Source organism: Dermacentor silvarum, chromosome 8, assembly GCF_013339745.2.
Source record: "Dermacentor silvarum isolate Dsil-2018 chromosome 8, BIME_Dsil_1.4, whole genome shotgun sequence".
NCBI classification, from domain to species: Eukaryota; Metazoa; Arthropoda; class Arachnida; order Ixodida; family Ixodidae; genus Dermacentor; species Dermacentor silvarum.
The window spans coordinates 4,204,707-4,218,100 of NC_051161.1; the positions used below are offsets into that span (position 1 = coordinate 4,204,707).

General features: G+C 48.0%; 1 protein-coding gene across 5 annotated transcripts in view; it reads left to right on the plus strand.

Annotated features, from left to right (window-relative positions):
• LOC119460525 (activating signal cointegrator 1 complex subunit 3) overlaps positions 1–13,394 on the plus strand; it is a 418,279-nt gene that overhangs the window by 309,496 nt on the left and 95,389 nt on the right. For all 5 annotated transcript variants that reach the window (XM_049655120.1, XM_049655118.1, XM_049655119.1 and 2 more), the window contains 2 exons: positions 901–1,038; positions 6,584–6,704. In XM_049655120.1, coding sequence (XP_049511077.1) covers positions 901–1,038; positions 6,584–6,704 — 259 coding nt within the window. The remainder of the gene's footprint in view (positions 1–900; positions 1,039–6,583; positions 6,705–13,394) is intronic.

Genomic DNA, 13,394 nt, shown 5'->3' on the forward strand with positions numbered 1-13,394 from the left:
CATCCAGGGCTGGTGGTGCCACCTCATGGGGAACTGCATCAACCAGTGACAGACAGCGGATGGTGGCTTTGCCACCTTTGAGCAGGTATAGAAAGACGTATAGGAAGCTATGGCTTAACCCATTCTATCCAGTGGGCACATACATGAACATAGTGCACGCTGTAGTTTATGGTAATTGCCTGTGGTTGCCCGCAGACTGTAACGGCGCTTCTACAGCCCCCAGTCTATACCATGCACGTAATCTCGTGCACAGTCACCATTGAGCCATTCGAAAAGTGGCAGACTCTTTGCGAAATTTAGATTCGTTCGTTCCAAATAATTTAAAAATTCCAAATAATAAAATTTGACACGAAGGGAATACCAAATAGCACCATATCCGAGAATAATGAATATTCCTCCAACCCTGCCTAAATGTAAAAAGTTCTTCCTTAGGTAGCTCGTACCTACTGTATAGTTTGCTGGGTTGGATTTTGGCTCGAAATAAGTTTTTTTTTTTTTTTTAATAGCATTTAGCTAGTACATGTCAGTTAGCACAAAAAAAAAACTTGTTAAGCAGTAAAATCTTGGGTCTTCTATTCCACTGCATAGAAGTCGCTTCCAAAACTCGCATCTGTAAACTTTTCTTTATCGATGTAAATTCTGTTGCCACTTGTCTACTCTGGACACTCTCCTTTCATACAGTAAATCCCAATGCCTCTGAATGGATCACCATGCATCTAAACTGTCCTTTTCACGCGAGCAGTGCAACAATGGGAAAACACCTTCTGAATTTTCCTAAAGGTCCTTCATCTCGCTCTGGGTCACCTTTTCTCCCGACCAGCACCATGTTTTGCATGTGTGTACAATATATTTTGTATGTATGTTTATATGTTGTTTATTTTTCATGTTGACCACACGCAGATGGACTCTGTAATCCAGGACGTGCATGACCAAAACCTCAAACTAGCCCTGGCCTTTGGCATCGGTCTCCACCATGCAGGTCTACAAGAGAAGGACAGGAGGATTGTGGAGGAGTTGTTTGTGAACCAGAAGATTCAGGTACTCAACTTTGACAAAGGATTTCATTGTACCTTTTCTCTTTGAACAGGAACAGACACTTGAAAATGGAGATGTAAGTATTACTGGCTAAAACTCGGAACAAATAGTTTTTTATAACTGTCCAACAAGCTGTGTTCACAAGGTGTGGTGCCTAAGTATTTTAAAAGCTCAATTAGCAGTCGTATGACAAGTGTTAAGTTCACACAATGTATACCAAGTAGTGGTGTGCAAAAACCCGCTGCGGTGGCTCAGTCAGCTAAGGCGTTGCACTGCTGAGCACGAGATCGCAGGATCGAAGCCCAGCCACAGCAGCCGCATTTCTATGGAGGCGAAATGCAAAAAAGCCTGTGTGCTTAGGTTGTAGTGCGCATTAAAAAAACCCCAAGTGGTCAAAATTAATCCGGAGCCCTCCACTATGGCGTGCCTCATAATCAGAACTGGTTTTGGCATGTAAAACCCCAAAAAGAAGTGGTCTGCGAATATTTGAACATGTCGAATAACGAATCAAATACGTCAGTACAGTTGCATCCAACTACAGTCGACTGTGGTTAATTTGACCTTGACGGGCCGAACAAAATTGATCAATTTATCCTATGGTTGAATTAAACAAGATTTTTAAAAAATGCCAAAGCACACTCCTGATTAACTTGGCAGTATTTGCCCTATCCTAACATGCCACTGAATTAAGCGTGTGCCCCCTTTCTATTTGTCCAAAGCAGACAACCAATGTAAATATGAGATTAAAGCTCCTAAACAAATTCGGCTGCCGTACTTTTCCATAACCAACCTGCAGCGCGAAAGCTGTTCTCTTTGCATTTAAGGAACCTTAGTGAGGGAGTGGGTGTTCCACTGCTTGAATATTGTCTTGTGGCTCCAGCGAAGCTGTTATCGCTGTGGCAGTGGCAGCTCATAGAGTGTGACACATCGTTTTTAGAGGTCTTACTAAACACGTGCCAGAGGCACACATTAGAATGCACTTCCTAGAGGTCTATGCTGCCAGAGGTCTGTGCAGCATTACGACTGTAAACACGTCAGGAAATAAAGCTACAAGAGGTAATTGTACACACTGACTCCTTAAGCATCGTGAAAGCTTTAATATCCTTGCATAAACACAAAAACCCTGTAATCAATAACCTTCATTTGCTGCTATGTGCTACGTATTCATCAAACCGAAATGTTATAATATGTTGGGTGCCTGGGCATAGAGGCATCGAAGGCAATGTGCTTGCAGATGAAATTGCCAGTGACAAATCTCCTATCTGAGGCAAATGTGGTGAGACCCTCACAGTCCTTCACGTTGTGGGGATGCGCGACTCTCGCGCGTCCCCTGATGTTGTTTTCCCCACATAGCTCGCGTCTCCTGTAATCCGGCTTCTCCGCGTGGCTAAGTTCCGGTCGTAGTGGTTGCAGCGCATTGCGAGAAATGGCGCAAGTGTCGCGATGCTAACGCCACCGAACGGCGGGGTGACTTGGGAGAAAAAGGTCGAAGGCGCTTCCTCTTTGGCTTGTGATCGGCGACCAACACACACGAACGTTCCGCGCATGTGCCGGCCCGCTTCGCGGGACCGGCCCGAGAAGGCTTAGGAGCACGAGACCGGAATGGACGAACACGGGTCGTTCGAACGCACCGCCGTTCGCAACACCATCGCCATCACCAACGCCAACGCGACACCATCGCCTAGTCGTTCAAACTAGGCGATGGTGTCCCAGCATGGGGCGAACATATTCGCTTGCTATCGGGTTGCGGTGAGTCGGACTTCCTTGATTTGTGGCGTGCCCATGTGAATGTTCTATTTGTAGTAATTCGGCTAGCGTATATTAGTGTATGAAAGGTGCAATAAATGCCCTTTTGATTGTTTACACTACTGTGTTGCCGTTCCTTTGTCCCAAGAGCATGTGTGAGACCCCACATCTGGCTGCCCAACGTGGACCTCTTGGGACATCGGACAATAATTTTAACAGTTTTCCTTCCCTCGAGACAACCTTTGTTTCAACCGAAGCGTAGTCCTAGCGTGGATTTTGATCGCTAGCGTCGGCGGCGTGCTTTCTTGAGCGAGGCGACAGTTCCTGTGGCGTGTTTGAACTTTTCAACTAAGCCTTTTCGCCAATGTTTTGTTGATGTACACTCGTCGGTATGAGAGCCACGTGGTCTGCATCCTGGGAGAGCGAGGCTTGGTGCCCACGGAGAATTGGCATGCCTGAAGCGAGTGAGTACGGAAGCCTCGTGGGTGGTCCGAATTTCTTATGTAAATAGCTTCTTCTATATCTCTGACTTCGGAAGTCGTGGCTCAGGGAGCCGGGTGGCCGCGGGCCACGGGTGCCGCTACGGGCTGACTGGTATGCGGCCTGGCACCGGGCGCTCCGACACCGTCTGGGACAGTGGGCGTCGTCAACTCGGATGCTGTGTGCACCGAGCGGGGTAGGACCACCTCACGCAGCTAACGTCTCCTCGCGGCTGCCCGTTGTGCCCCTTTTGGGTAATATTTTTTTGGGGTTGCCAGTTGTTGTCAAAGCAGCGACGCATTAGGCCTAAGGCTTTGCGAAGCTGTCTGTCGCACGTGGAGGGACACAACCTGATAGACCGGGGTGTTGAGGTGTCGCACATTGCTTCCCTCATTAGTTCATCTCACACGAATTGAAATTACTCGTTCGACTCAAGAAAGCGAGCTTTGTTCACGTGAACTTAGCATTTGAAATGCCGCCCGAAATTTTGCTAGCTGAATTGAACATCGTACCACGTTGGCGATGCGTATGCCGAATTCCTCTCCCTTGTACTACTTTAGTGCTTGTCGAGTGCGTTGACTGTACGCAGCGTGAGCGGAGTCACCCTTAGTTTGCTGTCACCTGCACATCGTCTGCGCTGCTGCCCCGGCCGACGAGCGAGGCACCCCTGGCAATAGCAGATGCCTTTGGCCAGTTCGGCGCAGCGATTTCAGCGGCCGCCTGTGTCCGGCTCGCTACCTTCGGCGGCTGGGAAAAGAGCCGGCAATCACCAGCGGCTCTCGCCGGCAGGGCGCGTCGGCACAGGCGACGCTTGCTCGTGCCAACTTCTGCGTCGCCGTTTCTGGAGTCGTGCCATCGAATCTGCAGAGGTGGTGCTGAGACCAACGGACGCCAGCGGTGAACCCCAGAGACAATGTCGGCTCGCATGTTGTAGATAATGTGTGGGCATTTCCTCAGCGCGGCCACTGTCGCATGAACTAATTTTTGTTAGCGACGCGCATGTTGATAGACCGTGTGACCGTGTGATAGACCGTGTGACATGTTTCGCCGGAGTATGTGTAGTGATTTAAGGTTGGGGGGATGTGGGGATGCCCGACTCTCACGCATTCCCTGATGTTGTTTTCCCTGCATAGCTCACGTCTCCTGTAATCCGGCTTCTCTGCGTGGCTAAGCGCCGGTCGTAGTGGTTGCAGCTCATTGCGAGAGATGGCGCAAGTGTCGCGATGCTAACGCCACTGAACGGCGGGGTGACTGGGGAGAAAAAAGTCGAAGGCACTTCCTCTTTGGCTTGGGATCGGCGCACGAACGTTACGCGCGTGCGCCGGCCCGCTTCGCGGGACTGGCCAGAAGGCTTAGGAGCACGACACTGGAATGGACGAACACGGATCGTTCGAACGCGCCGCCGCTCGCGTGACCGTACACGTGAACAACTAGGCGATGGTGTCACAGCATCGGGCGAACATATTCGCTCACTATCGGGTCGCGGTGAGTCGGACTTCCTTGATTTGTGGCACGCCCACGTGAATGTTTTATTGGTAGTAATTCGGCTAGCGTGTATTAGTGTATGAAAGGTGCAATAAATGCCCTTTTGATTGTTTACACTACTGTGTTGTCGTTCCTTTGTCCCAAGAGCATGTGTGAGACCCCACAACGTCTTGTTGGAGTGTTGAGAAGCAGACACTGAAAGAAAAAAAAGCACTTTCCTTTAGCCTAATGACAGCAAATTCCACTACATGCTACAATGCCTCTTGACAAAGAACCGCTTTTTGACAGTAAAGCCATTTTGAACTTTTTAAAGGATGCTGACACTTTGCAAGTCATAAAACCAAGAGATTCGTAGTACGCCCTCTCACTGGAGGCTGCTGCTACGATAATATGCTTTTGTAGAGCATGTGCTTCCAGGTCCTTGCATTCAAGGGTCGTGCTGAAGCATGCATTAGTGCTACTGACATATCATCCCCTCGTTGCATATCTTTTATGACCATAGCACATCTCACACCTCATGAGTCATTATAATAGTTTTAATACAAATATATTTTGTGAATTTCACAAGTTTTTAGTGCCCGATACAGTCATGTTACATCTACCCTTTGAAATTCACAGTTCATGCATCATTGACAGCTAATTACCATTGGCTTGTTGCTCTTTGGCCGCACCTGTTCTGTCATTCCTATATCTGTCCCTTTCCACTCGCGACAATTGTTGGAGTGGCCTTTGCAACAGTGGCGCTCATGCAGCCGGCCACGGCCACCGCAGTCAGTAGAGCAAGCGTGAGAGAGATCTCTTAGGGACAGCACTGGGTACATACACGTTTTCGTCTCGTCCGCGTGCCCCTTTGATAGGGTCTCCGACTTGAGCTGATCTACAGTGCCTTTGCACCTATGGCGAGCGAGTACCTGGTGTTGGTGCTGCTTTTTCGAACACTAAGCTGAAGAGCGGTACCTAGTACTTGGTCATACTGCGCCGAGCCATACTTATCGGAGGCTCAGCCGACGAAGATTGCCCAAGCTCTTGTGAGTGGGCCCATTGGTTATCGCGAGAGCAAGCAGCATAGCCGCGGGGACTTCTCCTAGCGGTTTGTTGCGGGGAGCCATCCTCTGCAGCGACGTTGTAGCGGCGCCCCTTTCTCTATTTTTCTTCCTTGGTGCAGGAGCCCTTTGTTTCCCGTGCCGGCCCTTGACCAGGCGTTTGTGCTGCGTTGGGTGCCACCAAAGACAAAAAAATGGTTTCCACTAACTTAGGGCAATACTGTGTTTTCTTGCGTGCGTGGCACTCGGTGCCTCCCTTTTGCGGCCTGAGTGCATCCACAGCGGTGCGCTAGATTATGCAAGGCGACGGCTGATGCGGCCCTGTGGCTCACTAAGCCCAAACCCGCAATAGTCGGTGCTCCTGTTAGATACGAGACTCCCGTGACGTCTTTACTATAACTTATGTTTAGTCACGCACGTCCTACGGCATGGTCTTGTTCACACTCCCTAGTTCCACACACTTTTGTTTTTTCCTGACTTAAGTGCATCAAATGCGCAACGCTTGTTGCAAGTCGCAATAGTAAAAGCTACACTGTGATATGTGTACAGGGAAAATCATTTTATTCTGAACAATTATGCAAGTTTGGTCATTTTTGTGCTGAATGCCTCATTAATGCCAGTAAAGCTGCGACCATATCTCTTATATTGATGGATGTTGTACCCTGCACCAAAAGTGCTTGTTGATGCGCCAGATCAGCTTTTTGATGTCCTAAGACCTGTGTCAAAAGGTCAAATGCTGTTCCATCACTGAGTACAGCGTGATTAATTCGTTTGTTCTTTCTCCCCTTCTGCAGGTTCTGGTAGCCACAGCGACCTTGGCTTGGGGGGTTAATTTCCCAGCTCATCTTGTTGTTGTAAAAGGCACTGAGTATTATGATGCCAAGGTTTCACGCTATGTGGACTTTCCCATCACCGGTACGTTGGCTGCACACAGCCCTTCTTTACTCAAGGCATGTTTATAGTCATTTCAGAGCTGCCTGTCAGCACTACTAAGGCTGCATTATAAGAATGAGCTGACGAAATGGTGTTAATCAAGCTCCATTGTTGCCACATAAGCCCATGTATGCTCACAGCAAGGCATAGTTGCTCTCTTACCTGAATGGCTTTTCAAGCGCACTTGGAGCGCAGTGTGCAGCCACCAGTCAAATATGCCATTACGTGCAACATGCATGCCCAACATGCATGCCCAACATGCATGCCAGAACTTTGTCTTAAGCAACTGTTGTACTACGACAGAAGTTAAAAGCTCAAAACTGTATTTCTCTTTGCGTCTTTTTCATTACGTCAATCACATTCATGTCGCCATTAGGTTGGCAAAGTAGTTATGTGGAAGTCACAGCTTAGTGGAAGTTTCATGAAAGTAAAAGTTTCCATCCACCTGATTGTAGCATGAAGCTATGAATAAAACACAGATGAGTTTTCTTTGAAGCTTCTTAACACATGACGGAGCTGTAGGTGAAGACCTAGTGCACCGGGCTGTGCTGCTGAAGCCTGGTTAACTGCCACGGTTGCGTACTGCTGGGCCAGTAGATGGAGGGCACTGTCAGCAGAACCCGCATTCTGCACATGTCCACGATGCCATGTCGTTTCTGCCTCCAAACAATGCTGCTGGAATGTCTTTATGATTCAAAGGCACCAGCTCAGCAGTTCTTTCTCCTTGTGCCACACACCTCTGTCACACACCTTGCGGCTGTGTGTTCATTGTCTGTCTCCGTAAGATGCTGGCCCCCTCTGATCTACATCAGGGGAGCTCTTGTTGAACATCATTTTCTGAATAAGGACATTATCAGTGGCCTGGAGGAGTTTTCGGGCTCACAACTTGTGGTGTTTTTACAACTGGAATAATGCCAGTTCAACTCTTACGACACAGGTCTCCTGCATTGGAGAGGAATTGTGTCTACAAATGAGCACTTCAAGAAACTGTCTTGTTTGGTTTTATTGGGGCTCTAAACCATCTCCAACCATTCCTTGAATGACCATGTTAACCCTTTAATTGCCATGGGAAATAAAAAAAAATCTTATTTAAATTGCGGATTCTTCTAAAACCTGCATTTACTGTGCCATTTTCTAAAATATGATTTGAGAAATGCCTTTAGCACCTTTACTGCTCTTGTTGAATAAAAGAAATAGCAAAATACATTGTGTATAATTTTTTTATCTGTCAAAATTACGCGATAGTGCAACCTTTGTCATGACGAGTTGACTCGTCATCGGCAGTTAAGCGGTTAATGGAAATTAAGATGCTAGACAATAGCAAAATACTAAAGCGCAAGTTCACCTCAAAGCATTCCACATACAGAAAATTGACCATGAGCTCCATCATTGCTTTTTGTCTCTTTTAATGCAAAGCATTCTTTGCCTCATTTTTGGCACTTTGCAGCCGGTAGGTAGGTTCCTGTCTCACTTCGCTTTAATAAAAAGAAAATAATCTGTGACTGAAGGGGGAATTGAACCTCTATCGTCGAGCACAGCAGCCCGGTACTCTAATGAGTCAGCCACGATAGCACGACACTTCTCTCATTCCAAAGGCAGCTAGCTCTTTGAAACGCTCGGCGTGTGCCACTTTCTCGTCTTCTTTCATTGTGACAGATCGCGCTTTGAGGCACCATGTTAGCTTGCACTATCTCTGGTTTCGGCCCACTTTCCCCAGCACTTTCCTCATGGCAGTTTACGTCACATAGAAACTGTGCGACGTAGTACCAACTTCATCATCGCTCAAGTTAACCATGTTTTAAAATTTCTATGCCGGAGTTCAAATACCATTATCTACTCAATTTACACAAGCATGTTGGTTCATCTGGCAACGATTTGTGGAACATCAAACAAGGCTGGATAGCCAGATACCTGCGAAATGCCCCGCAAAACCCCACTGTGCGTGGGATCTGCACAATTTTTTTTTGTTTTTTGAAGAGGGGGGGGGGGTGATTGTCTAGGTTTTTTTTCCTTTTCTTTTTTTTTCGATTGCAATTATACGGACACTCTAGGTGAATTTCTGAGGTTCCATATAATGAGGTACCATATAAAGTCCACGGGCGATAAAATTGTCGCCATGTGCCGTATGCTGTATGTGTGCGTGAAAGCATGCGACGGTCAGCCGGCAATCACGACTGACCGTTGCAGTCATGCGTGACCACCAGTCGTGCACAACAGTCTGACGGGAGGGTAGGGAGGTGGAGGGGCCGTGCTATACTGCAACTGTGCGCTCCCGCCAGGCTGGAAGTCTCCGGAGGGAGAGCGGGCAGGTGGAGGGTCCGCGCACTCCCGCCGGGCCGGGAGGCTCTCTGAAGGGGAGGGGGGGGCCACGACCACCCGCCCTGTGTTTTCGCGGTTAAGATTGTATTGATGCGAGCGCCGGCACGAAGCTCAATTCGCTCGCTGCTGCTGCTGCGCTGACTCACTCTAGTGTTTTGGCAGCCAGTTTCCGCAGTCATCGATTGAGATGGGTTCATGTTTGCTTGTGCGCGTGTGACATCATGCGTGTTAATTTAGTGTGTGCTTATGTTTACAGGTTTATACAGCCACAAAAGCTACTATCCTTACTTCATATAGCTGTCCACTAATTTGCTATTGCAATCGATAGTTCACTTTTCGGGCGAAACTGTAACTTTGTGTGTGTGTGTGTGTGTGTGTGTGTGTGTGTGTGTGTGTGTGTGTGTGTGTGTGTGTGTGTGTGTGTGTGTGTGTGTGTGTGTGTGTGTGTGTGTGTGTGTGTGTGTGTGTGTGTGTGTGTGTGTGTGTGTGTGTGTGTGTGTGTGTGTGTGTGTGTGTGTGTGTGTGTGTGTGTGTGGTGACTCATGGCTGTATTTTTTATCGGCTAGCATGCACACACTTGCCATAAGTGCGTATATCATTTTTACTTGGCATTTACCATGAGGTAGTACGTATACGAGGGTTTATTATCTAGTTACCCCATCCCAAGTTCACATATTACACTATGGTTGCGGTTGAAATGACGTTCCTCATTTGCCACAATGATCATAAGCAATGCTGGCTAACATTTCCAGTGCTAATATGCACACACTTGCCATAAGTGCGTATATCACATTTTTACTTGGCATTTACCATGGCTTAGTATGTATACGAGGGTTTATTATCTAGTCACCCCATCTCAAGTTCACATATTACACTATGGCTGCGGTTGAAACGACGTTCCTCATTTGCCACAATGATCATGAGCAATGCTGGCTAATATTTCCAGTGCTAATCTTCTACATGTACGTAAACACCCAAGAAAATAGGCGGGAGGATGTCACTACAGTAGCCTAATTGGTAAATCACCATATGCGTGATGTGAAGGATGTGGGTTCAACTCCCACCAGCAGCAAGTTATCTTATCGTCCACTTTTATTTCCTTTTCTTCTTATGTATACATTTAAATAAACACAAAATGATTAATTTCCCGTGCCCTTTCTTTGTTGTCTGTTTTCTTTATATAGCTGTAAAATAAGAAATCGAGCCTCTCGGATCCCCTTTTTTTTTCTCATTGCTCAGTAAATGTGTGCTTTAAAAAAAAACAAAGTAGTTGCGTAATTTGTAATTCAGTGGGAAGCCAAAGCTTCATTAGCTGCACCCTGTTGTTGTTGGCATTAAACATGCCTCGCACGGACCACTTTCTCCACATCATAAAAAGGTGCTGTGTTCATTGGGTCATTGCACATGCACCCCTTGCACACATTGAGAATGGGTGCACTCTGGTTTGTGCTGTCTGACATGAATGTCCCACATGCATCCGCTGATCACTGCTCATTGCAGAAGGTGTGTTAACATAAACACTATGTCTGATTGACAAAAAAAAGTTATTTTCTCTGTGAAAGCGCTACGAACAATGATCTTTTTGGCAGAAGTCAAGTGTGGTTCAATTCCTCACCACCAGTTAAGATAACCTTGCCATGCCAGGCCATGCATCGTATTGATGGACTTGCATCACTGTTGCATGGTTTAGGAAGCTAATTTGTGAACACTTCGGACACATGTTCGCATGCATCTTTTTCTTTCTCTCTCTGACTGAACCAGCTTATTAAAGTGAAGGTTTGTTTGCCTTTTCCTTCGACTTTTCCACTGCTGTCTCTGTCTTGCGTGGCGCCTAGGGCGGTCGTTCAGAGCATGCATATACACGACGTGGCAGAGAGTAAAGGCAGTGTGAGAAACTCGTGTGAACCTTTCCATCGCGTTATCACAAGACCTTCTGGAGCTCCCTGGGCATCGCTACAATATACTCTTGAAGGCTGTAATTATCCGTAATACCATGCAAGAGCATTGCAGAAACTCAAGCGCTTGTCACTGTACTAACCTAATTACAGTATAAACCACTTATAACGTAACTACTTATAGTGCAGGACCGGATTATAGTGCGGTCTTTTCAGACTCCCATTAATTTTCCCATAGCACTCCATGTATACACGTACCGCTTATAGTGCAGTTGCGGGAAACGAAATAGCAGTTACAGTGCAGCTGCCTGGGAGTACCGAAGTCAGCGGAGACGGTGAACGCTCCCCTCAAACGGGCGCCCCAAGGAGTGCTCGAGGAAGAAAGAGAGGCGAAGTGGAGGAGAAGGGCACGTGGTGCGAACGAACAGCCAGTGAGGCTGAAACCAGAACCTTGAGTGTGAGAAAGTATCACAGCGTGCATAGCGAGCGAGGGCCACGAAACTGCTAACGCCGGCACGGCACGGCGAAGGGCGCACGCGCAGACCGTGGAATGTGAGGAAGGAGGGCGGCAGGGAAGCGGATTTCGCCTCGGCAACTCCGCCACTTCGGTGGCTCCCCTCGCCCTCCCTCGTAGCTCCCTCACTTTCGACTGTCACCGTGCGCGCCCGCAGGCACCGTTGCTCCAGCCGGCCCGGTGCCAGCTCCCCAAAGTTTCGTTTTCTGCCGTTATCGGGAAGCGGGCGTTTGCTGGCGTGGGCAGTTTCGTTGGCCAGCCTGGGACAGCGCCGCTGCTTCCCGCTTCGTCGTAGCCGCAGCGTGCAAGGTAAACACGTGACTAGAAAGTAGAGGAAGCGTAAAGGAGAAAGAAGGGTTCACTGCCATTTGCTACGCGTGGCTACGGTAGCGTGGCTGAGACGTCGGCACGTACACGCTTGTTCCGGCGCAACGCAGAATCGGCGACCTTGCCATTTGAGAGAGGGTGAAATTTCTGCCACGTTTCTTTTTTTTTTTTTTCGCGCGCGACATTGAGGTGTCTCTCCTAAGCTTTTACTCTATGGCGTGCCGGCACAATGCCGGTCGGAGGCGCTGCCGCGTGATTAATTTCGAATTAACGAGATTCGACTGTAAATTGAATGCAAACATTCTAGCTGCATTCCTCGACTGTCGCTTACGCGTGGCGGCTCGGTGCACATGTTTTGCATATGTGCGGGCCTTGAAAATTGTTGCTTTGGTTATAGTGCAGTACCGCGTATAGTGCAGATATTCGCGACTCCGGCAACTTACATTATAAGTAGTCTACATTGTAATATTTGTACCAAGTCCAGAGGGGAGTTAGATAGAATGGCAGAGAGGAGGTGGGGAGAGGAGGCAGAGCATGGGTAGAACCGCCGCAGTCACGAAACAAGTGAGTAACAGCCTTGCCACTCTTTCCTGACAGCTTCCTTACATTGGGGGGGAGGGGGGCAGGAGAGGGAAAAGGCAACGTAAGAAGGCAGGGAAGCGCTACTACTAGACACAACAGCCGGTTGCGGACAAACTTAATAATACCGTATTTACCGTTCTATAACCTGCACCTTTGTATAAGACGCACCCCCAATAAAACGGCAGTTCTTCCTGAAAAAAAACGTATGTAAGTCGCACCGGTGTATAAGACACACCTGTTCATTCAGTAAGCGATTTTAAAAAAATACAGTGACGTTTCACTCCGTGAACGCTGGCCACGCGCAAGCGTATGGGTGCCATATATTTCCACTCCAGGCACATTTTTGCCGTCGTGGTTGCCGTGATCCAGGGGAGATAAGTCCAGGGGAGATAATATCACCCCCATGAGCCGTATGTAGCTTTATGTGCGAGTGGAAGCGTGCAACTGTGAGCCGAATCTCGCACAATGGAGGAAAGCGAGAAGGCAGCGCGGGAAGGGGGGGGGGGGGTGCGCCATGTATACTCTGGTAGCAACTACGTAGTTTGGGCAGCGATATGCAGATGCGATGATTTCGGGGTCAGTCGACTCGCCGTCGGCCTGCCGCCGCCGCTTGCGTTACTGCTCCGTCCTCGCACGGCACTCGGAAACTCGATCACGAGAAGAACGCAGCACCTCGATAGCGCGCACAGAACACGCGCAGCAATTAAGTCAACCAGTGCGCCTTGCATACGTGGCCATAACAACGAATCCAATATTGATGGCAGTTTTTCTGGGGAAAAAAAGGTACATAAGTCGCACCGTTCTACAGAATGCCCCAACAAAAAAATTCAGAAAAAAACCGCGACTTATACACCGGAAAATACTGGTAATATTAATATTTATTTGCACATGTCAAAAGGGAATGCGCGAGGCTGTGTAGAAAGCTGAAAACATATACACAAGTGCGCCTGCCAGCCCTCCGTCCACAGTAAAAGATGATAGATTAAAAAGAAAAAAAAAGGAGGTGGGGATATTAAGGTAAATGTTAATGATATT